At 48.2% G+C, this 27,407-nt stretch overlaps 1 protein-coding gene across 2 annotated transcripts in view; it reads left to right on the plus strand.

The window, feature by feature from the left end:
* The window catches only part of GALC (galactosylceramidase), a 52,299-nt gene extending 25,987 nt beyond the window's left edge, over window positions 1-26,312 (plus strand). The window contains exons 7-17 of one of the 2 annotated variants that reach the window (XM_088455549.1): window positions 3,849-3,979; window positions 7,430-7,585; window positions 10,311-10,435; window positions 11,091-11,218; window positions 12,118-12,207; window positions 12,625-12,714; window positions 22,183-22,327; window positions 22,675-22,855; window positions 23,799-23,962; window positions 24,445-24,521; window positions 25,049-26,312. In XM_088455549.1, the coding sequence (XP_088311675.1) occupies window positions 3,849-3,979; window positions 7,430-7,585; window positions 10,311-10,435; window positions 11,091-11,218; window positions 12,118-12,207; window positions 12,625-12,714; window positions 22,183-22,327; window positions 22,675-22,855; window positions 23,799-23,962; window positions 24,445-24,521; window positions 25,049-25,204 (1,443 nt within the window). In that variant the 3' untranslated portion in view covers window positions 25,205-26,312. The remainder of the gene's footprint in view (window positions 1-3,848; window positions 3,980-7,429; window positions 7,586-10,310; window positions 10,436-11,090; window positions 11,219-12,117; window positions 12,208-12,624; window positions 12,715-22,182; window positions 22,328-22,674; window positions 22,856-23,798; window positions 23,963-24,444; window positions 24,522-25,048) is intronic. The other variant, XM_088455550.1, reaches the window with a different exon arrangement.
* The last annotated feature ends 1,095 nt before the right edge of the window (window positions 26,313-27,407 follow it).

Genomic DNA, 27,407 nt, shown 5'->3' on the forward strand with positions numbered 1-27,407 from the left:
ATCGGTAAGTACCAAAATCCTGTTTTTATCCTGGAGTGTGATTTATTAATCTCTAGGTCACCTACATAGCGGTTTACATCCTGATCAAAGCATCTTACCGGCTCATTAGAGGATGACAGGCGGCCTGTACACGGGTGTTCTATGTCACTCAGTCTTGCTCTATAATCAAACTCCATGGGGTAATGGCAGCGATGTAAACGGCATTTCCCACAAATCACTTGTCCTTTCTTAGTGGCGGATTTTCTTGTTGGCGTTGATCCTCGGTAATGCCAAAACGCGAGCTCTCTGATTATTTGCATTGTCCCATAGAGACTCGTATTGTATACAAGTGACTATGCTCCCAAAGCCACTTTACATTCTAACACACAATCCTATGACTTTATTCCCAATCCTTACATCAGATCTGTACAATTCCGACACTGCAGATTCATTTTCCCGATGACTTTAGATTTCCATTCAACTTTCCTGCCTTAATTATACAACGGGCACTTGTGTCCCAGTATGTCACTCATTTCACCTCAACCCTCACCTCCCCCCAAAAATAGGTGTGATTGGCTAATGGGAAACATAAATGATATTTACCTGCACCCCTGCCACTCTCCCATTGTGTACGGTCCTCTAATGACTTAGGCCAAACAGGTATTTTCACTATCTCAGCAGCCAGGATCCGAATTGGTTTCCCTTGGTTACCACAATGAATTTGGTTAAGGATGGGACTGTACTTCTGGTAGATGGACAGGCTACAGTGCTGGGACTGTCAGTCTCCATGGTACCCGGGGACATCGGCATAACCCACACTGTAGCTCTAGTTCCCAGAGTAGACTGTGTCACACGACAGCCAGGGAAACCACATCGGTGCACTCCAGTCATAAGGTAGCGTTCATTCTAGCACCCTGCACCTGTTAAAATCCTGTGTAATTCCTCTTTCCTGCCTGCGGGTGTCGCTCTCTGTTCTGGTGCATCTAGCACACAAAAACTGCTGAATCACAGCAATTTGCTGCATCAGCTGAGTGTGCTAGAACTACCAGAGCAGAGAGCAACACCTCATGTAGGATCAAGGAATTGCCCGGGTTATGATGGCTACGGGGTGCTAGAATGAAGACTACCTAAAGTAAGGGTTATATCTAGGAATCCTCCATCTAGTCATTAGTAAAACAGCCACTTCAATGAGTTAAAGAGGATGTTAAGCATCCCATCTAAACATTTGATGAAATTTGCTCCATTAAATTGTCAGCTCTCCAGGTCAGTTGTTAATGTGCTTGTCCTTTTCCCCCTGCAATGCCAGCACTAAAATATTGTACCCAAAATGATGCTGTGATGTAACAACCGCACCAGCTTGTGCTAGACCCGGTCTGTCTCTTATCGCTTGTACTCTGTGTGTTCTGTATCCGTAGCCTTACATTCACTCGCTATCTCTGTGATGCCACTAACTTTCTGCTGCCACCACTGTGCGGTCACACATGTAGTCACTCTGTGGCACTACCCACACATGTGCTGCTGAGGCACAGAGAGACACTATAACTATTATTTCATGTTCTACTTCGTATTTGTCTACGGGAGATATTTCGATCTAAAAACACCTCCAATAATTATTGCTGATATCTGATATCTATGATGGTGTTACCAAGTCTGATTGCAGAGCTTGCTGTTCAGCAGAGGGCCATTATTTTAGTCTCTCATAATTTAATGTATTTGCAGAACCCTCCTATTAATCTTCTTCATGTTTGATAATCTCCTTGTAAACAATAGCAATGGGTATGGCTTTTGGACAATGGATGGGATTATACCCCCAGCAGCCCCAACATTAAAACCACTGACAGGTGAAGTGAATAACAATGAAAATCTCGTTACAATGGCACCTGGCAAGGGCTGGAATATATTAGGCAGCCAGTGATCACTCAGTTCTTGTGTTGGAAGTACTAAAAATATGTAAGTGTAAGGATCTGAGCGACTTTGCTAATAGCTAAATTGTGATGACTAGACGCCTGGATTAGAACATCTCCAAACAGCAGGTCTTATGGGGTGTTCCCGGCAGTGGTTAGTACCTACCAAACGAGGTCCTAGGAAGGACAACCAGTGAATCTGTCACAGGGTCATGGGCCGCCATGCTTTAATGCGTGTGTGGAGGGAAGGCTAGCCCGTCTGGTCCTGTCCCACAGAAGAGCTACTGTAGCACTAATTGCTGGAAAAGGTGTCGGAACGGGAGGCTAAATACCGGCAGCCGGCTTCCCGACTGTCTTATCCCGGCAAGGGTGAAATGCCGGGCGTCTAGATGTAGACGCCCGTATTTCCCCGACGCCGGGAGACCGGCATCACGATCGTAGTTCCCCAGGAGGCTTAGGGTTAGGCTAGGGGGAGGGAGGGTTAGGGTTAGGCACCCCTGGGGGGGACTTAGGGTTAGGCACTCCCCCGGGGGACTTAGGTTTAAGCAGCGGGGAAGGGGGTGGCCGGCGGTATTTCATACCAATTCCGTCGGAACACACAGAGCGTCGCAGATTGCTGAGTATAGGGCTGCGTAGCCACAGACCAGTCAGAGTCCCCATGCTGACCCATGTCCACTGCCGAAAGCACCTATAATGGGCACGTGAGCGTCGCAAATAGACCATGGAGCAATGGAAGAAGGTGGCCAGGTCTGATGAATCACGTTTTCTTTTACATCATGTGGACGGTTGGGTGCGTGTGCGTAGCTTACCTGGGGAGGAGATGGCACCATGATGCAGTATGGGAAACCGGCGGAGGCAGTGTGACACTCTGAGCAATGGTCTGTTGGGAAAGTTACTATGACACGTACCACCTGCCTAACCATTGCTGCGGACCAAGTACACCCCTTCATGGCAGCGCTACTCCCTGATGGCAGAGGCCTCCCTCAGCAGAGTAATGCGCCCGGCTGCCACAGTGCAGATATTGCTCAGGAATGGTCTGAGGAACATGATACAGAGATCAAGGTGATGACTTGGCCTCCAAATTCCCCAGATCTCAATCCGATCGAGCATCTGTGGGATGTGCTGGAAAAACAAGTCCGAGCCATGGAGGCCGCACCTCACACCTTACAGGACGTAGAGGATCTGCTGCTAACGTCTCTGTGCCGAATGCCATAGGTCACCTTCAGGGGTCTTATGGAGTCCAGGACTCAGGGGGGAAGGGGTCAGAGCTGTTCTGGCAGCACAATATTAGGCCGGTGGTTTTAATGTGATGGCTGATGGATGAATATTGGATGCCGGATAGTTTAATAAAAATGCATCCTACCTATCCACTAGAAGCTCGTGCCTCACAAATATTGATTTAAAGTACCTCATAGCTCAGATCTATCGCTTTTTCCTAGTGAGTTGATTCCTAGTTAACTAACTGAAATATTGGCTGCCTGTACGGCCTGTAGGTAATGAGTATTGTTTTATTACGCCAGCGCAGTATGTAAATACGAAACAAAGTACCGGCTGTCTCTCTACAGGAGTTTCTTTGCCTTCTGTTTGTCTTTGGGGTGAGGAGGAGGGGTGGATTTATGGATAGGACTGTGCCATTGATGATGTCATATCACCCTCCGAGGACCTAACACCTGTCTGTTACCCCAAGGTGATGTCTTGTGAGAGGGTGATTGCACACGAAAGATTGAAAAGAGGAGATTGGGGAATTATGGGACAGAGGCATAAACAATGGCTCTCTTGTCGACATGAGCTCTCAGTAACACCACTATGGAAACTGGGACAATTCCCACAGCATGTAAATTGTTATACAATCCTTTGTAATCACAGCACGGAAATGCAAAGGGTAAAAACTGTACAAAACACGAGGAAAGCATGTCATGATCTGCACTTTGTCTTCTCTTCTCCTTTGCGCTCTTTCCTGCCAAGTTATTGCGCTACACCCTGGATAAAAGTGGATTGGAGCGAGTGAGGATCATTGCTAGCGATAACCTTTGGCAGCCGATCTCGCACCGAATGCTGCAAGACGCCGAGCTCTTCGGGGTGGTCGATGTGATAGGGTACGAAACGCCAATTCCTTTCCCGTTCTGTGTTACTGACGTATCACGGATTACGAATCCATTTTACAGCCATACCCTGACTTTACCATGGATGAGTGCTGATTTTGGTGTTGGTAATTATCATGTCTCTCTAGGTTATAGGACCACAAATACAAGACAAAATACAGATAGACATCTTATAATGTATGGAAATGTGTAAACCATTCCATACATTTAGAAAACCACTTAACTTAATGTATACCCAGTGTCCTATAACAATACATGCATGTGTCGTTTTCACATGCATCTATTGTATCTAGGTCAGATATTGTTGCTGCGTGCCCCCAGTGACATCACATAACTGTTCCTGCATGTCATTATCTTGCCCCCAGTGACATCACATAACTGTTCCTGCATGTCATTATCTTGCCCCCAGTGACATCACATAACTGTTCCCGCATGTCATTACCCCACCCTCAGTGACATCACATTACTGTTCCCGCATGTCATTACTCCGCCCTCAGTGACATCACATTACTGTTCCTGCATGTCATTATCCTGCCCTCAGTGACATCACATTACTGTTCCTGCATGTCATTATCCCACCCTCAGTGACATCACATTACTGTTCCCGCATGTCATTACTCCGCCCTCAGTGACATCACATTACTGTTCCTGCATGTCATTACCCCATCCTCTGTGACATCACATTAATGTTCCTGCATGTCATTATCCCACCCTCAGTGACATCACATTATTGTTCCTGCATGTCATTACCCCATCCTCAGTGACATCACATTACTGTTCCTGCATGTCATTATCCTGCCTCCAGTGACATCACATTACTGTTCCTGCATGTCATTACTCTGCCCTCAGTGACATCACATTACTGTTCCTGCATGTCATTACCCCACCCACGGTGACATCACGTTACTGTTCCTGTATGTCATTACCCCATCCTCAGTGACATCACATTACTGTTCCTGCATGTAATTACCTCATCCTCAGTGACATCACATAACTGTTCCTGCATGTCATTACCCCATCCCCTGTGACATCATGTTACTGTTCCTGCATGTCATTACCCCATCCTCTGTGACATCACATTAATGTTCCTGCATGTCATTATCCCACCCTCAGTGACATCACATAACTGTTCCTGCATGTAATTACCCCATCCTCAGTGACATCACATTACTGTTCCTGCATGTCATTACCCCATCCCCTGTGACATTACGTTACTGTTCCTGCATGTCATTATCCCACCCTCAGTGACATCACATTACTGTTCCTGCATGTCATTACCCCACCCTCAGTGACATCACATTACTGTTCCTGCATGTCATTATCCCACCCTCAGTGACATCACATTACTGTTCCTGCATGTCATTATCCTGCCCTCAGTGACATCACATTACTGTTCCTGCATGTCATTATCCTGCCCTCAGTGACATCACATTACTGTTCCTGCATGTCATTACCCCACCCTCAGTGACATCACATTACTGTTCCCGCATGTCATTACCCCGCCCTCAGTGACATCACATTACTGTTCCTGCATGTCATTACCCCGCCCTCAGTGACATCACGTTACTGTTCCTGCATGTCAGTATCCCACCCCCAGTGACATCACATTACTGTTCCTGCATGTCATTACCCCATCCTCAGTGACATCACGTTACTGTTCCTGCATGTCATTACCCCATCCTCTGTGACATCACGTTACTGTTCCTGCATGTCATTACCCCATCCTCTGTGACATCACATTACTGTTCCTGCATGTCATTACCCCACCCTCAGTGATATCACATTACTGTTCCTGCATGTAATTACCCCACCCTCAGTGACATCATGTTACTGTTCCTGCATGGCATCACCCCACCCTCAGTGACATCACATTACTGTTCCTGCATGTAATTACCCCACCCTCAGTGACATCACATTACTGTTCCTGCATGTCATTACCCCACCCTCAGTGACATCAGTGCTGTCACTTATATGAAGATGCAGCAGACTATCAGATGTGTAATGTGCATAAAACGGTACATTGTTACCATGGATTTCTGCCTATATAAGTAAATGTTCCCGGTTTCTATAAACCCATTGTTCCTTCCCTTCTCCCCCCCCCCCCCCCAACTTCATGAGTAGATGACGGTGGGACGGTAACCTAGTGCTCCTATCGCTACATGAGGGCCTGAAATGGTCAGTGCCACGTGATGTCACATCTATGCCTTGCCCATAAGCCACGCCCCCAAGCAGTTGCATTGTGGGAGAGGTTATTGCACTATGGTTAGATTGGTAGGAGGTTAGATGATGTGTGATTACATATACATAGTATGGTACAGCTGTTCTTGGTGATTAGTACATTGAAGGTTTGGTCAGACTACATTGCTTTGTTATATCCAAGCATATGTACTGCATGGTTGTGTCTCTGGCATAGGAAGCTTTGGTCTGTATGCCGTGATTGCAGGATAATGTAACTGGGGCTCAATCTGTGGTTGTGTAATATCAATCCACAAAACACAGAGAACCTGCATCTTACATCCTTACTGTAATGAGAGGGTAATATGTATATAGACAGATCACTTAGTATAACACAATGGCGATCTATGGGATGCTGTGAGACGTGTAACTGCGCCCGCATATGAAGCACCACGTATGAGCCAGATATGACAGCGGTCTCCTGCAGTTCAGATAATGATATTGGGAGATGACCTGTAGTAATAGCCCCTTTTGTTTTATATCTGCCGTCACCTTCCAACAAATCCTAACAAGCTGCAGTATAGCCGGAGTGACCGAGGGGCCAATTTCATGGACACAGTTCAGTTTGGTGACTCGCGTTGGTTGCACATTTGATGGTAATGGTGTCCCGCAGCAGGAGCGGACCATAGTGGCCAGCATTACCAGTTACACTCATTGCATCATCACCAAAAGTCCATGGAACCTTCAGATATTTACAGTACATTCTGTTTTTATAGTGCTTGTAAATGTTAACATTGTGGGGAAGATGTACTAAGCTGTGGACAGAGAAAGTACCAACCAATCAGCTCCTCACTGTCACTTTACAGGCTTGATAAAAGTTAGAAGCTGATTTGTTGGTACTTTATCTCTCCCCAAGGCTTGATCCATCTCCCCCTGTGTCTCCTACACACAGCGGAGGCAGCCATTTTGTGAGAGTCAGTGTGACAGGGACACTACGCAATAGACAGAGTGCAGCTCTTCCATTTACTGCCCTCTGTGACTAGTTCCTGGTGAATGGATAGGCTGCAGGCACTGGTATTGTGGTTATGCCTAGAACAGGACAATGATGATCCCAGGACCTTATTACCCGTGGCTCCTAGAGGCAGATAAATGGCGATATCCATTGGTCAATAGAAATGTGCGTACATCTCTGCATTTGTTTCTGTATTAAGCTGTCAGTGGTCACAGGTGTCCCCCTAACATTGTACACCCTGCTCTCTTCTTACCTAGGGCCCACTACCCCGGCACCTACTCCGCCCCGGACGCAGTGTCCACGGGCAAGAAGCTGTGGGCCTCCGAGGATTACAGCACTTACAATGATGAGGTTGGGGGAGGCTGCTGGGCCCGAATCCTGAATCAGAATTATGTCAATGGCAACATGACGTCGTGAGTTCTGCCTGTGCGCTGTGCCCTGGCGATGCCCTTCCATTCTTCTGGCGCTCTATGTATACGGGGTCACAATGGGAAAGCATTTTGCAGTGAGCGCTGCTAATGAGCTCTCCCCAAGAGCTTACAATCTATCTTAGAGGAACTTTACCTTACTGGGCTGCATTAGAAAGCACAGCGAGAAGCCCTGTGAATACGGGACACTTCTCCTATACTGACAGCACCAGACACATCGCAGAAACCCATCTCACACCCAGAGCTAAAATTACATCTTATCGGTTAGGCCGCTCGTATTTCATCTTAACATGTGTTTGGCTTCTGTAAACCTAGTTCATATTTGGTGAGAGCCAAAAATATGACCATTTATACTAAAATATACCCATTTTTTATTTTTATGCAATATTTTGGTATTTATCAGGGTTTTTCCCGCAGTCACATTTCTCTTACCACTTGGTGAGGTCCTCGCACATCTTTGCTGCAAAATAACCAAAATAGCCCCTCTCCGCAGCCCATGTCCTGTGAGACTCTGCTAGCATCGGGCATATTTGTGTCTTTTTTTTGTGTGGAAGTGCTTCCAAGTCACAATGTAATGGGTCTAGGATGCACCAGGAGACTGCGCTGAATAATGTAATGTGACACTCGTATATCTGTGTGTGTTTAAGTCTCTGAATCAGGATGTGAAGTGCTACAATGTAGCAGTCGCAGCGTTTTTCCACTGCAAGTTTTGTTTACAGACTCAGGAGCACACAGATATACAGGTGTCACATATCACATTACTCAGCACAGTCTCCCATATACAGACTTAGGAGCACACAGATATACAGGTGTCACATATCACATTACTCAGCACAGTCTCCCATATACAGACTCAGGAGCACACAGATATACAGTTGTCACATATCACATTACTCAGCACAGTCTCCCATATACAGACTCAGGAGCACACAGATATACAGTTGTCACATATCACATTACTCAGCACAGTCTCCCATATACAGACTTAGGAGCACACAGATATACAGGTGTCACATATCACATTACTCAGCACAGTCTCCCATATACAGACTTAGGAGCACACAGATATACAGGTGTCACATATCACATTACTCAGCGCAGTCTCCCATATACAGACTCAGGAGCACACAGATATACAGGTGTCACATATCACATTACTCAGCACAGTCTCCCATATACAGACTCAGGAGCACACAGATATACAGGTGTCACACTACTCAGCGCAGTCTCCCATATACAGACTCAGGAGCACACAGATATACAGGTGTCACATATCACATTACTCAGCGCAGTCTCCCTTATACAGACTCAGGAGCACACAGATATACAGGTGTCACATATCACATTACTCAGCGCAGTCTCCCATATACAGACTCAGGAGCACACAGATATACAGGTGTCACATATCACATTACTCAGCGCAGTCTCCCATATACAGACTCAGGAGCACACAGATATACAGGTGTCACATATCACATTACTCAGCGCAGTCTCCCATATACAGACTCAGGAGCACACAGATATACAGGTGTCACATATCACATTACTCAGCCCAGTCTCCCATATACAGACTCAGGAGCACACAGATATACAGGTGTCACATATCACATTACTCAGCCCAGTCTCCCATATACAGACTCAGGAGCACACAGATATACAGGTGTCACACTACTCAGCGCAGTCTCCTATATACAGACTCAGGAGCACACAGATATACAGGTGTCACATATCACATTACTCAGCCCAGTCTCCCATATACAGACTCAGGAGCACACAGATATACAGGTGTCACATATCACATTACTCAGCGCAGTCTCCCATATACAGACTCAGGAGCACACAGATATACAGGTGTCGCATATCACATTACTCAGCACAGTCTCCCATATACAGACTTAGGAGCACACAGATATACAGGTGTCACATATCACATTACTCAGCGCAGTCTCCCATATACAGACTCAGGAGCACACAGATATACAGGTGTCACATATCACATTACTCAGCGCAGTCTCCCATATACAGACTCAGGAGCACACAGATATACAGGTGTCACATATCACATTACTCAGCGCAGTCTCCCATATACAGACTCAGGAGCACACAGATATACAGGTCTCACATATCACATTACTCAGCGCAGTCTCCCATATACAGACTCAGGAGCACACAGATATACAGGTGTCACATATCACATTACTCAGCGTAGTCTCCCATATACAGACTCATGAGCACACAGATATACAGGTGTCACATATCACGTTACTCAGCGCAGTCTCCCATATACAGACTCAGGAGCACACAGATATACAGGTGTCTCATTTCACATTACTTGGACGGGAGCTGACAACTCGCTTACTCCAGGCTTGTTGCGCTGTGTGGCATATGGACGATAGATATAAGAGGACAGATCTTACATAGTACAAATGGTTATATAATAAGATACATTATTTTGCCATCTTGTATAATATCCGAAAACTAATAATACTGAAATGTAACATTCTGTGCTACATGATGGACACGACTCTCTTAGCTTTCAGTTGGCCTATTACTCATGCTCTTTTCTCTCTATCTATCTATCTATCTATCTATCTATCTATCTATCTATCTATCTATCTATGATGTATGTATATATGTGTGTGTGTGTGTGTGTACATAATAAATATATATATTAATATAATATAATGTTTTTCCCACTGTCATCCCCTAGAACCATCTCCTGGAATCTTGTGGCCAGTTACTATGAGCAGCTGCCGTTTGGTCTGGAGGGGCTAATGACCGCCAAAGAGCCGTGGAGCGGTAACTACGTGGTGTCACCTCCTGTGTGGATTACAGGTACCGCTCAGCTCACCTGGACGCTGGGGGGCTTCCGTCTCTGAGAGCGTTTACAGTGTGTAATGTTCTGTCTGTCCCGGATACTGTTATCTAGAAAAATTGATTTTTTGTTAGAGGAAATTATTGTTATGATCACAGATATTGAAGCGATCACTTTTGGGCAACCAGCCTAATGTAACCCTCTTTCCCCTCCAACACCAGACTCTGGGTCTCCTAATGAGGATGGGGGATTGGGTGCTCCAGTGCTGATAGCTGCAGTGTGACCTGGTTGTGGGTAATTCTGGGGGGGTATTATCCATTTGTGACTGGTGGGGGTGGTACCTTATAATAGAGGGCATTATACAAAAGGCAGCTACCCCTGTGACACTCCCTGCTCCTGATTTTGTGTCTGTTCAGTTTCTTCTGCCATCGCGGAGGTAGTAGTAGGTGAACACCTCACAGTCGGTTATTAACAATGTGGGATTAACAATCACAGAATATGGCAGCTAGCAGTGAGCAACCTCTGTGTTTACACACCATTGTCCTGACATTTGAGGAAAAACAGTGAGAGATACTCTGGATTGGCCTCTCTAAGAGCTGTTCTGAGCCCCCATGTCGTCCCACGGACAAGGTGCATGTTACAATCTGTCCCTCAGTCCTCTGTCTGTCTCTTCAGCTCACACCACTCAGTTCACACAGCCGGGCTGGTTCTACCTCAGGACAGTCGGTCACCTAGAGAAAGGCGGGAGCTATGTGGCCCTCACAGACAACCTGGGGAACCTTACAATTATCATCGAGACCATGGTAAGGACCTGTAGTGCTTATACAAAGTGTTTCTGAATATCACAAATACACCTACGTTATATGCTGCCTTATGTAACAAATCTACTAATAACTTACACATATATATGTACAGGTTTCCATACTTTGATAAAACTAAACTTTTAATAGAGATTACCACAAGGTTTCCGTACAGTAGCTCTGTACAAGGGGAGTAGAGGTGTGACTGTTCCGTTATTGTTCTCTGCTGTCAGCCATCTCAGGCTGGGTATAGGATGTGTACAGTGTCCTTCAATGGGATCACTGACGGGTAATGTGCTGTGTGCATAATGTATCTCATAGTCATTCAATCTATATCTATATGTAATGTTACTGTTAGTTTACTTATACAAGCCATTTATTTTTAATTTTTTTGTTTTAAAAATCACATTTATTTAACCCCTTTAGGACCAGAGGTGGCTTATACTTCTACATCCAGAGGTTAAAGACCACCCGCACCCATATGTAGGGTACATTTATACAGCACTTCAATAATATATTTATAATGTCGGTAACATATTGGGGCTCACAAATCAGAGTTTGGCTGTTGCAGACAACGTGCCCGTGTGACTGGAATGCGCCACATTGGCCCCTCCCACCTACAAAATCTTCTGTGCGAGCGCGGCGCGCTTGCCACCGTCTGTAGCAAGTGCCGGGGCCTGCATGGTGAGACATGGGTCACTTATCACGGGAGGTGCCATATTAATTCCCCAGCCAGGGTGATGGGGATAATTTATCTCAGAATCCAGAGTACAATGTTGGCTCCAAGCTCTACAGCAATCGCCTTCTTGGCTAACGTTAATGTAAAATTGTGATGTATACAATGTACTGCAGTGTCGGCTTATGTCGGCCATGGGCTAATCCTCTGCTCATTACCTCTCCAGTCTCATGACCATTCTATCTGTATCCGTCCTCCACTACCAAAATTCATCGTCTCTGCGCAGAACGTCACCTTCCAACTTGAAGGCTCCTTCGTAAGTATCAAAATCATTATATTATCTGTAACACAAAGCAGCTTCTTCCCCTATCCTTTCCAGTTTGGATTATTGTAACTCCCATTGCTGGCCAACAATGCTTATAGTAATATTACCAGTATGGGCTAAGAGTCTGGATTGGAAATAAAAAAACCCTTCATCTGCTGTACTACAGGCCCCATCATCATCAGCTAATAGCCGTAGATAGAGCTGGCATGCTGGGACTTGTAGTTTGACAAGAGACAAAGAGCTGTGAGTTGCCAGGTTTTGCTGTACGAGAGCATTTACAATGAACTATTCTATTGGAAGGGAGTAGAAGCCTTTAAATCCGCTCGGGCCAATCAGATGATTTGTTTTTATATTTGTCTTTCTTTGTTACTGTTACACTTATAGTACCTGCTGTTTTGTCCCTTGTAGAACAATGTGAAGATGCTGCAGGTGTGGTTCTCCAGGCTGTGTGTACACGCCACCGAGCCCGTATTATTTAAGAAGGCGTCCACGATAACGGTAACTGTTAGTTATTTGCATCAGTAATTATCAGAGAATTACCAGAAACCTAGAGACACCAAACTGACTGGATAAGTAATTAGATTTCTGAAGCGTGATAAATGTCAGATAAAGCTTCGGTAACAGAACCATCATTGTTACGTAGACTGACCACTTGATAAAGCCGGCCACACGCGTTTAGATGCTGCCGCCCAGGTTGGGGTCTGTTATTGCGATCTGGAGCTGTGTACAGACCATCTGTGGCCACATTTAGGAACGTGACTGATAACACTGTACAACAAATTAATTATTTTAATTTGTTTCGTTTCTATAAATAGTCATACATTACTAATTTGAGGTCAAGAAAAACTAAAATTTCAGAATGTTTTTACTATCTCTATATTTTGAGCTACACTACTTGCACTATACTGTATGTACATTAGTCATAGTGAAAAGTTATTTTAAAATAATCTGATATTTTCTTGATAGAAAATAAATAACAGTTGTTTCTACTTCAGGGTCCATAGGGGGTCCACAGGGTTGACCTTGGGGTATAGCTGGATCTGGATCCACGGGCACCACGCAGTTAAAGCTTTGCTGCTCCCAGGATGCACTTGGGTCCGTCCTCCTCTATACCCCACCCCGGCCACAGGCACCTCAGTTTTAGTTGGTGCCCGGCCGGAGTCGGGTCACCCTGTCGCAGTGGGGCTGCAGGAGCAGCCCCTAAGCTTTATTTTAAAAGAGAAATTTTTTATTTTTTTCTACTTTTTTTTTACACTGTTAGAGCGGCAGCATCAGACTGTCCTTTAGGACGTCCACGCTGCCGCTCCTTCTCCCCGCTGGCGCCGCGACGCCAGTACAGCTCTGGGGATCGCGGCGGGACCCCAGAGCCTGTAGTAGCCGGGCTCTGGGGACTCCCTTGACTGCTGCCGGACGCGACGGGGATCAGGTAAGCCGCTGGTCGCCGCGTGCGGCGGCCCGCGGATACTTCAATGCAGTCAGGAGCCTCCGGTCTCTGGGGACAGACCGGAGGTGCTAGCGGCGGCGGCGGGCTCCCCCTCAATTGAGGAATACCCCATGTGTCCGCTAGACCACCAGGGTATCAGGCTGGTAGCGGGACTGGCAACCCGGGGGTTAATTGCTAGCCAGGGGAGGCAGCCTTCCCTGTCTAGCGGCTCCTCCCCTCAGCTCAGCGCGCCTTTCAACTAGCAGTCTGGCGTCGCTGAGCTGCTCTTATCTCTCGGCCACTCCTCCTCTGAGGTCTCCGGCGGCCATCTTTACTGGCACATCGCAGACTCCCAGGCGGTATCAAGTGGACCGGTCCCCCTGTGTACCTCTCCCCTGCTAAAGGACAGTGTACACAGCGCTATAGCCCTCCCAGACACTGAATCTGGGCGGTTGATTGTAGCGGAAGGTGCAGTGAGTATAACTTTTCTGCATTGTATGTGACTATTGCTAGTGCTGCCTGTCTGTGACTTATTCTCCTTACTGTCAGCTTATAACTATCCCTTTCCTTCTCCTACGGCCCGGCAGGTGTGTGGGGGAAGGGCGTTTTTCTGAGACCCTCACTTATATAAAACACGTATTTGTGGGGTCAGTCACATACTGTTGTGTGCTACACAGTACCATATCTGGGCTGTTGTGTCGCATACTGGTGAGTGCGCGGGTGTTAAAACCGTAATTCCTCTGGTGATACCTATTTCTTGTGATTTACGGTATCATGTCTGATGAGGAGACTGAGCGCTCTGTGGCTCCTGTGCTATTTTCCTGCAGACGTTGTGCTGCTGGAGTTGATGGGGAGGACTTATCTCAGGATGTTCTGTGCGGGCGGTGCCAGCTGGTACCGGACCCCTCCAACCCCCCTGTATCACAGGACCCTCCTTGGGCAATGTTTTCACAGGTGCTGGCGTCTATTGCGGACCGGTTATCGGTCCCATCAGCGGTCCCTTCTAGGGCGTTACCGCAGCCCACCATCCCCCAGTCCCCGAGGGTTCCACAAATGTTGCGGTCTTCCCCCGGGGCCCAGACTGTGGGTCCTTACTCGGGACTGCCTGTGTATGTGCAGTCTTCCCCAGGGACGCGTCAGTCTGTAGTGCCTTTGCAGAGTTTTGCTCCGACGGCTCCTCCGCCTTGGGTGGATGTTCTCTCCAGCTCCGTACAGAGTCTGGCGGCTTCATCCTCGGCGTTTCAGTCCATGTTGCAAGGTGATGTGCCACCAAGGGTGTCTAAACGTCCGGTTGTGAGTTCACTAGCTGCGCAGTTGTCGGACTCGGAAGTGTCCTCAGATGATGGAGAAATCCATGAGGACTCTGACTCTGATGTCATGGGGCAGGAGGTGGAAGCTAAGTCCTCCATTAATGTTCCAGCCTTAGTTAGGGCGGTGCGGGCTATCCTACATGTTGAGGATGATGCGCCGGCTCCTAGGTCGAAGTTTCCTAATTTTAAAAAGGCCAAGGTGACCTCAACTGTGTTCCCCCTGTCTGATCAATTATCGGATCATATGGCGGCGGCCTGGCAATTACCTAGTAAGAGGTTCCATCCACAGAAGAGGTTGGCGGCGAACTATCCTTTTCCTGAAGCTCATTGCAGGAAATGGGAAACTCCGCCGGCGGTGGATTCCCACGTTACCCGCTTGATCAAAAGCGCGACGCTGCCATTGCCGTCTATCTCCTCTTTGAAGGATCCCATGGACAGGAAGGTGGAGACTTGTTTAAAGTCCATTTATTCTCTTTCCGGGGCGGTGGCTCGCCCGTCCATGGCTATCTCCTGGGTGGCTAAAGCCATTGAGGCATGGGCCAATGCCTTGGAGGATACCTTTCCTGATGAGGCTCCGGATATCCAGAGAGCGTTAGTGGGACAGATGCGGGATGCAGCTTCCTATATTGGGGAAGCGTCTTTGGATGCCAGCCTGCTCACTTCTAGGGTGTCGGCTGCAGCGGTGTCTGCTCGGCGCTCCCTGTGGCTGAGGTCCTGGAGGGCTGATGCAGATTCAAAAAAGGGTCTGGAGGCCTTGCCTTTTAATGGTGATTTACTATTTGGTCTGGATTTGGACAGAATAGTGGATACTTTGGCTAAGTCCAAGTCGGCTTTTCTCCCTTCGGCCTCTGCGCCGGCTAAAGTGAGGAGCTCTGCCTTTCGGTCCTTTCGGGTTCAGGGTAAGGCCAAGGGCCAGTCCTTCCCGAGACATTCGGCGACCAAGGCCGCACCCAAGCCCAAGAAGCAGGCATGGAGTGCTCGGCGCCCTTCTTCCAAGCAGGAGGATAAGCCTGCTGCCTGATGGGACGGGCCTCTCTCTGGGGGACCCCAGAGTGGGAGGCCGACTTCTCCAATTCGCCCAGTGTTGGCACAATACCACCACGGATGCCTGGGTTCGAGAAGTAGTCTCTCAGGGGTACGCCCTGTCTTTTCGGTTCAGGCCGCCCCACCAGTTTTTCTGTACGAGTCCTTCTCTGGACAAGACCAAAGCTGGTCAGATTCAGGTAGCTATAGAATCCTTGCTACAAGCAGGGGTCATTGTTCCCGTTCCGCAGTCTCAGCGCGGGACGGGGTACTATTCTACTCTGTTTCTGGTACAGAAACCCAATGGTTCTCATCGCCCTATCCTGAATTTGAAGTCTCTGAACAGATACCTCAGAGTTCCCAGGTTCAGGATGGAAATGTTACGTTCCATCATTCTGGCGATGGAACCCGGGGATTATATGGTCTCCCTCGATATCCAGGACGCCTATCTCCATGTGCCCATAGCACCGGCACATCAGCGGTATCTGAGGTTTGCTATCCTGAACCATCACTACCAATTTCGGGCGTTGCCTTTTGGCCTTTCCACGGCTCCGAGGGTGTTCACCAAGGTGATGGCGGTTATGGCTGCCCACCTTCGGGGTCAGGGTCTACGTCTGTTGCCGTACCTGGACGATCTTCTGCTGCTGGCGAGCTCCCCGGAGGTGCTTCTTCGACATCTCCACCTGACCATTGCTTGTCTTCAAGCACACGGGTGGTTGATAAACTGGAAGAAGTCCTCCCTGATTCCATCACAGCGGATGGCTCATTTGGGAGCCCTGCTGGATTCTCGTCAGCAGCGGATTTTCCTGACTCCAGAGAAGGTCTCCTCCCTGCAGCTGCGGATACACAGTTGCCTGAGCAGTTGCCGCCTGTCGGTCCATTCAGCTATGAGAGTTCTGGGGTCCATGGTGTCGACATTCGACATGGTGGAATTTGCCCAGTTCCATTCCCGGCCCCTGCAGGGGCTGATTCTATCGGAATGGAACGGGTTACCTCACCGGATCCGCTCTCAGATGCTGGTGTTGTCCGCGGAGGTTCGGCAGTCTTTGGCTTGGTGGCTTCAGACGGCGCATCTGGTCGAGGGGCTCCCCTTTTGGATCCCGGACTGGGTCCTACTCACGACGGATGCCAGTCTTCGGGGTTGGGGGGCAGTGACCGGCTCATTATCGCTTCAGGGTCGTTGGTCCACGGAAGAAGCACTTCTCCCCATCAACATCCTGGAACTGCGGGCTGTGTACAGGGCCCTGCAGTCGTCCGGCCCCGCTCTTCACGGAAGGGCGGTTCAGGTGCAGTCCGACAACGCCACCACGGTGGCGTACATCAACCACCAAGGGGGAACTCGCAGTCGGGCAGCAATGTCGGAGGTGTCTCGCATTCTTGCTTGGGCGGAGTGTCACGTTCCAGCGATCTCGGCAGTCTTCATTCCCGGAGTCCTCAATTGGGAGGCGGACTTCCTCAGCCGTCACGATGTGCATCCCGGGGAATGGTCGCTTCACCCAGAGGTGTTTCAGCTACTCGTGGACAGGTGGGGGCTGCCGGAGCTGGACTTGATGGCCTCCCGTCACAATCACAAGTTGCCCGTTTACGGGTCAAGGACAAGAGACGCAGGCGCCTGTCTGGTAGACGCTCTGTCGGTAAAATGGACGTTTCACCTGGCGTATCTGTTTCCTCCGATATCCTTACTTCCTCGGGTTCTGCGGAAATTCAAGCAGGATGGCGGCACGCTCGTGCCGGTGGCTCCGGCGTGGCCCAGACGTCCTTGGTACTCCGATCTGAGGTGCCTCTCCATCGACGCTCCGTACCTTCTTCCTCAGCGTCGGGACCTGTTGTCTCAGGGGCCCTGCCTTTACCCGGATCTGGGTCGGCTGTCTTTGACGGCGTGGCTCTTGAGACAGCCGTCTTGAGGTCTAGGGGTTTCTCCAGTTCAGTGATTGGTACCATGCTTAGGGCACGCAAGCCTGCTTCCGCGCGGATTTACCACAGGGTGTGGCGCACTTATTTTCAGTGGTGTGAATCCAGAAACTATGATCCGCAGGTGTTCCGGGTTTCCAGAATCTTGGAATTTCTTCAATCGGGTTTGGACCTCGGCTTACGCCTGGCCTCTCTGAAGGTTCATGTGTCTGCTTTGTCCGTGTGGTTTCAGCGACGGATTGCTACACTGCCAGATGTTTACACCTTTTTCCAAGGTGTTCTCAGGATCCAGCCTCCCTTCGTGCCTCCGGTGGCTCCGTGGGACTTGACGGTGGTACTGAGGGTCTTGCAGGGTCCTCCTTTTGAGCCGCTTGAGTCGGTGGAGCTCAAGTGGCTGACGTTTAAGACCATTTTTCTCCTGGCAATTGCTTCGGCCAGGAGGGTTTCAGAATTGGGGGCGCTTTCCTGTCGCCCTCCTTTTCTGATTTTTCACCAGGACAGGGCAGTGCTCCGCACGCGTCCTGAGTTTTTGCCCAAAGTGGTTTCAAAGTTCCACATTAATCAGGAACTTGTTGTGCCAGCTTTTCAGTCACCTGATCTTTCTGCTGGTGAGGCTTCCTTGGATGTGGTCCGGGCACTTAGAATCTATGTGGACCGGACTGCTTCGGTTAGGAAGTCGGATTCTTTGTTTGTCCTCTTCGGTTTTCACAAGAGGGGTTGGCCTGCCAACAAGCAAACGTTAGCCCGTTGGCTTCGTTCAGTTATTTGTGAGGCTTATGCGCAGGAGGGTTTACCTGTGCCAGCCTCTGTTAAGGCTCATTCCACTCGTTCTGTGGGTCCCTCTTGGGCTGCTAGACGTGGCGCCTCCGCTGTTCAGCTGTGTAAGGCGGCTACTTGGTCTTCAATTCAGACGTTTTTGAGGTTTTATGCGTTTGACACCTTCGCCTCTCAGGATGCATCCTTTGGGCGCCGGGTACTCCTTTCAGCACAGGAGCGTCCCCGCCCTTAGTTGAACTGCTTTGGGACATCCCCAAGGTCAACCCTGTGGACCCCCTATGGACCCTGAAGTAGAAAACAAGAGATATGGTAAGAACTTACCTTTGTTATCTCTGTTTCTACGAAGTCCATAGGGTCCACAGGGCGCCCGCCCTGACGCACCTGGCTTCAAATGGGCTGTGTGGCTGGTCACCGGTTTTCCGTCTCCCATTTCTGTGAGTATGGTTTCTTGTGTGTTCCAGTCTTCCTTCTCTCTGTTTAGTCTCCTCCTCCGGCCTTAGCTGCTTACCAACTGAGGTGCCTGTGGCCGGGGCGGGGTATAGAGGAGGACGGACCCAAGTGCATCCTGGGAGCAGCAAAGCTTTAACTGCGTGGTGCCCGTGGATCCAGATCCAGCCATACCCCAAGGTCAACCCTGTGGACCCTATGGACTTCGTAGAAACAGAGATAACAAAGGTAAGTTCTTACCATATCTCTTGTTTTTAATTCAATCATTCACAAATAAGAACAAAAAACGAAACAAACATACAGCATAGGAAACAGCCATACAGCATAGGAAACAGACCTACAGCATAGGAAACAGACCTACAGCATAGGACACAGACCTACAGCATAGGACACAGACCTACAGCATAGGACACAGACCTACAGCATAGGACACAGACCTACAGCATAGGACACAGACCTACAGCATAGGACACAGACCTACAGCATAGGACACAGACCTACAGCATAGGACACAGACCTACAGCATAGGACACAGACCTACAGCATAGGACACAGACCTACAGCATAGGACACAGACCTACAGCATAGGACACAGACCTACAGCATAGGACACAGACCTACAGCATAGGACACAGACCTACAGCATAGGACACAGACCTACAGCATAGGACACAGACCTACAGCATAGGACACAGACCTACAGCATAGGACACAGACCTACAGCATAGGACACAGACCTACAGCATAGGACACAGACCTACAGCATAGGACACAGACCTACAGCATAGGACACAGACCTACAGCATAGGACACAGACCTACAGCATAGGACACAGACCTACAGCATAGGACACAGACCTACAGCATAGGACACAGACCTACAGCATAGGACACAGACCTACAGCATAGGACACAGACCTACAGCATAGGACACAGACCTACAGCATAGGACACAGACCTACAGCATAGGACACAGACCTACAGCATAGGACACAGACCTACAGCATAGGACACAGACCTACAGCATAGGACACAGACCTACAGCATAGGACACAGACCTACAGCATAGGACACAGACCTACAGCATAGGACACAGACCTACAGCATAGGACACAGACCTACAGCATAGGACACAGACCTACAGCATAGGACACAGACCTACAGCATAGGACACAGACCTACAGCATAGGACACAGACCTACAGCATAGGACACAGACCTACAGCATAGGACACAGACCTACAGCATAGGACACAGACCTACAGCATAGGACACAGACCTACAGCATAGGACACAGACCTACAGCATAGGACACAGACCTACAGCATAGGACACAGACCTACAGCATAGGACACAGACCTACAGCATAGGACACAGACCTACAGCATAGGACACAGACCTACAGCATAGGACACAGACCTACAGCATAGGACACAGACCTACAGCATAGGACACAGACCTACAGCATAGGACACAGACCTACAGCATAGGACACAGACCTACAGCATAGGACACAGACCTACAGCATAGGACACAGACCTACAGCATAGGACACAGACCTACAGCATAGGACACAGACCTACAGCATAGGACACAGACCTACAGCATAGGACACAGACCTACAGCATAGGACACAGACCTACAGCATAGGACACAGACCTACAGCATAGGACACAGACCTACAGCATAGGACACAGACCTACAGCATAGGACACAGACCTACAGCATAGGACACAGACCTACAGCATAGGACACAGACCTACAGCATAGGACACAGACCTACAGCATAGGACACAGACCTACAGCATAGGACACAGACCTACAGCATAGGACACAGACCTACAGCATAGGACACAGACCTACAGCATAGGACACAGACCTACAGCATAGGACACAGACCTACAGCATAGGACACAGACCTACAGCATAGGACACAGACCTACAGCATAGGACACAGACCTACAGCATAGGACACAGACCTACAGCATAGGACACAGACCTACAGCATAGGACACAGACCTACAGCATAGGACACAGACCTACAGCATAGGACACAGACCTACAGCATAGGACACAGACCTACAGCATAGGACACAGACCTACAGCATAGGACACAGACCTACAGCATAGGACACAGACCTACAGCATAGGACACAGACCTACAGCATAGGACACAGACCTACAGCATAGGACACAGACCTACAGCATAGGACACAGACCTACAGCATAGGACACAGACCTACAGCATAGGACACAGACCTACAGCATAGGACACAGACCTACAGCATAGGACACAGACCTACAGCATAGGACACAGACCTACAGCATAGGACACAGACCTACAGCATAGGACACAGACCTACAGCATAGGACACAGACCTACAGCATAGGACACAGACCTACAGCATAGGACACAGACCTACAGCATAGGACACAGACCTACAGCATAGGACACAGACCTACAGCATAGGACACAGACACACAGCATAGGACACAGACACACAGCATAGGACAGTACTATGTAATATAGTGGCCTATACATGGGGGAGCTTTCTCTTTGCTTGTCGCTTGTACTCCTCTTCTGGGGCCTCTCTTGTCGCTGTCACCTGCCCTGATATCTTTGTTCCATTGCTGAAATGTCTTGGTGGAATCGCTCACTATGCTTGTCACTCAGTGCACCACAGTTATCTTGTGTGGGTAATCCCGTGAATCGCATATATTTGAATAGGGGAGGGGACAAATAACCGATTCATTTAATTGGGTCATTAGGCCCCGCCCCCTCTGCGCGGAACGCAGATTGCTGGTAAGATTCTCTCCATTCTGCCCACGTCACTAGGAATACCCCTACATCGTCATAAATGGGCTATATCTCGGAACTCAGAGCTAACTGAGAGTTTTACATGTCATATTCATTCTTTGCATGCGGAAATCAATTAGAAGTAACTATTTTCACATCGGAAACACTTTCATTGTTGTGCAGTGTAATGATTAGCAATCGCAGTTCAGAGCTCGCACTGCAGTGTCCGGCATCGGTTTGTCTGCCGGTGACATTTCTGACCCTCTGTCATGGTTTTCAGGTCAGCAATGGATCCTTTACCATGGAGCTTGGAGTGGATGAAGTTTACACTTTGACGACCATCACAACAGGCCAGAAGGGCTCATTTCCAGACCCCCCAAAATCTCAGCCTTTCCCAGTGAAGTACAAGGATGACTTCAATGTCCGTAAGTCGGCGGGAGACACAGCGTCCAGACATAGAGCATGGCGCCCGATATTTATTACTGCTAAGTCGACTTGGGGTACTCCTATGTCTGACAGATATGTTTTGCTTTACCCATTAAGGTGCCACTGTCCAAAAAAGGTGCTCATTACCGATCCGGGTCCTTTTTATGGATCATCTTTGTAATATGCTAATACATTTCTGCGGAGCCATCACTATATAGCGCTCACTGAACACGTGTACATACATGCAGAGATCCAGCTTTATCTGATAGCTATGCAGTATAATCTCTATTAAAGCTAAACCTCTGTTGTATTCTAAGTTTGGTTTCTTTGTTCCCTCTGCGCCCAGGTAACCCTCCGTTCAGCGAGGCCCCTTGTTTCGCAGACCAGTCAGGTGTCTTTGAGTATTTCACCAACACCTCTGACCCTGGAGATCACGTATTCACTTTCCGGCAGGTGCTGACTCAGCGCCCGATCACCTGGGCTACTGATGCGGATCAGGCGATCAGTGTGATTGGTGACTTCACATGGTGAGCGCTGTCCTATTCCCAATGGTCCAGTAATACACATTGTGGGATAAATGCAGCATCATGGATGTTACACGCATTAACTTTTGGTGCCCCCTTGTGGCCCTCGAAGAATTATACAAAATATATTGTAAGAGTTGAGTGTAACTACTTTGTGTAAGATGGAGGTGTGGATTGCCACAGAATTTTAGCATTAATTAAAAAAAAAAAAAAAAGAAGAAGAAAAGCCTCACATCAGTACTTGGTGCTATTGGGTTCCCCGCTTCTTCAACTACTATGATTCTGCTCAAAATCGCATGAAGCTTGGTCCTCAGTAAAACATATCATTATATACTCTGTGCTGCTGGGGACCCTGCTTCTCCAACTATATAACTCTCAGTCTGTGGCTTCCTGCTGCCACCATTCCCCTCCTCACATCATGTCACTGTCCTGTCACATTCAGCCCTGTCCTTACTAATACATCGCTCATGTCCTTATATACTCTGTGCTGCTGGGGACACTGCTCCTCCCACTATATACTGTAACCTTCAGTCTGTGGCTTCCTGCTGTCTCCATTCCCCTCCTCACATCATGTCACTGTCCTGTCACATGCAGCCCTGTCCTTACTAATACATCGCTCATGTCCTTATATACTCTGTGCTGCTGGGGACACTGCTCCTCCCACTATATACTGTAACCTTCAGCCTGTGGCTTCCTGCTGTCTCCATTCCCCTCCTCACATCATGTCACTGCCTCTGTTTCATGCAGCCCTGTCCACCCTGACACAGTTACAGGAGTAGGCAGGTTACTGCCTCCTACAATTATTTAAACCTAAATTCTAAATCTTGATGTCGTCTTTGTCGTCTAAACCATTGTTTATATTTCTGTGTAGTTCTAGATGTCTCTCATGTTACCTGCTCATTGCCCCCAGTGTGACCCTTCCTCTCCCCGGCCCTCCTGTCCCCAGGTCCAACGTTACAGTCACCTGCGACATCTACATTGAGGCTGAAGACACGGGTGGGGTGTTTATCGCTGCCAGAGTGGATCAAGGTGGATCGACCACTAACTTGGCCAGAGGCATCTATTTCTGGGTGTTCGCAGACGGTACTTTCAGAGTGACCGGGGATTTGAGTAAGTGGTCGTTCTGCAGAGCAGGCAGAATATAACTGGTATAACACAAATAAACTCTTTATGACGTTAGATGTGTAAGGCGATTAGAGGATCTTCAGTACTCGCAGGCTGAAATAAATATGCACTAAACGGCATTTGGTGAAGTCTGATGGAGTGCCGCCTGCTACTTATTGTGGAAGACTTTGCTTGGTATTTGCCTTTTTAGGAAGTCTCCCCGGCAGTTCAGACGGTTACCTAGAGTTCCCTTCTACATGTCTTAGTATATATGTATATATTATACACTCTGCACATTATGGTCTCTTCTACACATGATGCTGCTTAGACAATGGCCACCTAATATAACATAGTGATGTATCATTTATGAGGCAGCCTCTTCCGGAGCGTACGAGCCGCTAGGAGCCAGCGACCTCACTGAGGAGGCCCAGGGCTCCCTTACTCAGAATATCGTGTTACGTTTGAATAATTGTGATTTCCATTAACAGTTGGGAAGATTGTGCTGCTTAAGGGTGAGTCTGGGGTCCGAGCCAGGCGCTGGCACACGCTCACCCTCCATGTTGAGGTAAGATACGTGCGCAGAGCTCACGGTTGCACACGTCGGTTCTTGCTAGCCTTTTTCCGCGTTCTCTAGCTTTCCCACGACTTTCTTTTTTATTTTTTTTCTTCTCTTTTTGTGTTTCTTTTGTAATCCTGTTTTATGATGTGAAGGGTTTATATAAAAGTGCTACACCTACCAGATAGAGGCGCTTGTCAGATCTGACGGTAATGGCGAGCGGGGATCTGCAATCAGCTGCTCTCTGCAAATGTCAGATCTCAAGTTCTGTTTTTTATATATGATTTGTGAATGTTTTTAGCAGGGTCTCTTTTATATATCGGTTCTCATGTCCCCTTTACATGTCTCTGAGGACTCGCCCCTTTACTACAGTATAATCGCCGTCAGCGCTGCTGTACCTTCCGCTCCCTGGTGGTGTTTACAAATTGCCCTTGAATCCGATGCCTGGGAACTTTGTGTGGTGTACGGACTACTGTGCGCTGTTCTTCCCTGGAAAGTCATATATTATATTAATATCCGGCTCCTTTATCATCCAGGGTTTTACTGCTTACGGCCTACTGAATGGAAGCCCCCTGTGGAAAGACGTCATCACTCTTGGGCCTGTACGCGGTTGGGCAGCCATAGGAACAAACTCTTTTGAATTGGCGCAGTTCGATAACTTTATGATTGAAGCGAAGGTGACTGAGGAGTAACTAGGGGCATCGGTGTCGTGTTTCTCCGCTGGGTGTTTGGCTGGAAACTGACCGAAGTAGAAGAGATCGCCGGAAGTAATGTGTCCTGTCTCGTATAACACTGTACTCGTAAGGAGGGGACAGCGCGTGGTGTGTGCGCTCCAAGGCGTATGTTTTAGGACACACTGCAGGTTGGTTGGATGAAGGAGACTCTTACTCACCTCTCGTCTGCACTGGCGATTCACAAAGATTCTGCTTATTAATGATGTCTCCAGAATCTTCTAGCTTTCGGCATTTTGTAAAACTTTGTATTTATTAACTATGCAAATCATTGTGATTGTATCAGAATAATGGTCTTCCCTTTTATATGTATATATATTTTTACATAATTGGTTCAAACAGTTTAAACTCAGGATTTAATAGAATTAGAGATTTTCTCTCTCTGTAATGAGTGTTACTATGGATCTATGTCTCTAATCCCGAGACTCTAACATCTCCGCCTGTAAGTAACAGTATTTGTAGATGGTCAGGATGTCGACAGTCAGAATCATGGCACCTGAATCCCCACTTTTGGCATCCCCATGGTGAGTGTTAGCGTTAGGCACTAGGGGTGGGTTAGAGTTAGGCTGGGTAGAGGAGAATTAGGGTTAGGATGGGTAGAGGAGAATTAGGATTAGGCTGGGTAGGGAGTGGGTTAGAGTTAGGCTGCTTAGGGGAGAATTAGGGTTAGGCTGTGGAAGGGGAGAATAAGGGTTAGGCTGGGTAAGAAAGTGGGTTAGGGTTAGGCTGGGTAGGGGATAATTAGGGTTAGACTGTGTAGAGGAGAATTAGGGTTAGGCTGGGTAGGGGAGAATTAGGGTTAGGCTGGGTAGGGGAGAATTAGGGTTAGGCTGGGTAGGGGTGAATTAGGGTTAGGCTGTGGGAGGGGAGAATTAGGGTTAGGCTGTGGAAGGGGAGAATAAGGGTTAGGCTGGGTAAGAAAGTGGGTTAGGGTTAGGCTGGGTAGGGGATAATTAGGGTTAGACTGTGTAGAGGAGAATTAGGGTTAGGCTGGGTAGGGGAGAATTAGGGTTAGGCTGGGTAGGGGAGAATTAGGGTTAGGCTGGGTAGGGGTGAATTAGGGTTAGGCTGTGGGAGGGGAGAATTAGGGTTAGGCTGTGGGAGGGGAGAATTAGGGTTAGGCTGTGGGAGGGGAGAATTAGGGTTAGGCTGGGTAGGGGAGAATTAGGGTTAGGCTGGGTAGGGGAGAATTAGGGTTAGGCTGGGTAGGGGAGAATTAGGGTTAGGCTGGGTAGGGGTGAATTAGGGTTAGGCTTTGGGAGGGGAGAATTAGGGTTAGGCTGGGTAGGGGAGAATTAGGGTTAGGCTGGGTAGGGGAGAATTAGGGTTAGGCTGGGTAGGGGAGAATTAGGGTTAGGCTGGGTAAGGGAGTGGGTTAGAGTTAGGCTGGGTAGGGGAGAATTAGGGTTAGGCTGTGGAAGGGGAGAATTAGGATTAGGCTGGGTAAGGGAGAATAAGGGTTAGGCTGGGTAAGGGAGAATTAGGGTTAGGCTGTGGGAGGGGAGAATTAGGGTTAGGCTGTGATAGGGGAGAATTAGGGTTAGGCTGTGGTAGGGGAGAATTAGGGTTAGGCTGTGGAAGGGGTGAGTTAGGCTGGGTAGGGGAGAATTAAGGTTAGTCTGTAGAAGGGGAGGGTTAGAGTTACTTATGAAATTCTGTCTGGATTTTGATGGTCGGGATCCCGCTGTCGGTATTCTGATCCCCGGGGTCCCGTACCCAACCCGGAATAATATTACATCATATACTTTGAGGGACTTTGGAGTCCAGACACCTGATGGTAGATCACAGAATTAAGACAAGTTTTGGGGTTTCATTTCTTGCCAAAATCACTGTTGATGCCGATACGCAGATTGTTTCATTATGTCACTCCGGGTACTAATTACATTTACTTGAACAAATAAATGCACTTTTCTTTATTACTGTTTTAGACTAAAAGTCACAAATGAGGGACATTAAGGATAATTACAGCTTGTTGTCAGGTTATAGTAATAGATCAGTCTTCTCCCACATATTAGCACTTACTGTTATCTGTACTGTGATTGGTGTTGCTGAGATATTCTAAATGACAGAGCTTCCTTCCCTCCCGCGCTCTGTGCTCAGGCGCCTTCAGCTGATGTTTGGTCTTTGAAGTGTCACTTATGCACCGTAGAACAGCCGTTGGTAA

Source organism: Taudactylus pleione, unplaced genomic scaffold, assembly GCF_031769625.1.
Source record: "Taudactylus pleione unplaced genomic scaffold, aTauple2 ptg000660l, whole genome shotgun sequence".
Lineage (NCBI taxonomy): Eukaryota > Metazoa > Chordata > Amphibia > Anura > Myobatrachidae > Taudactylus > Taudactylus pleione.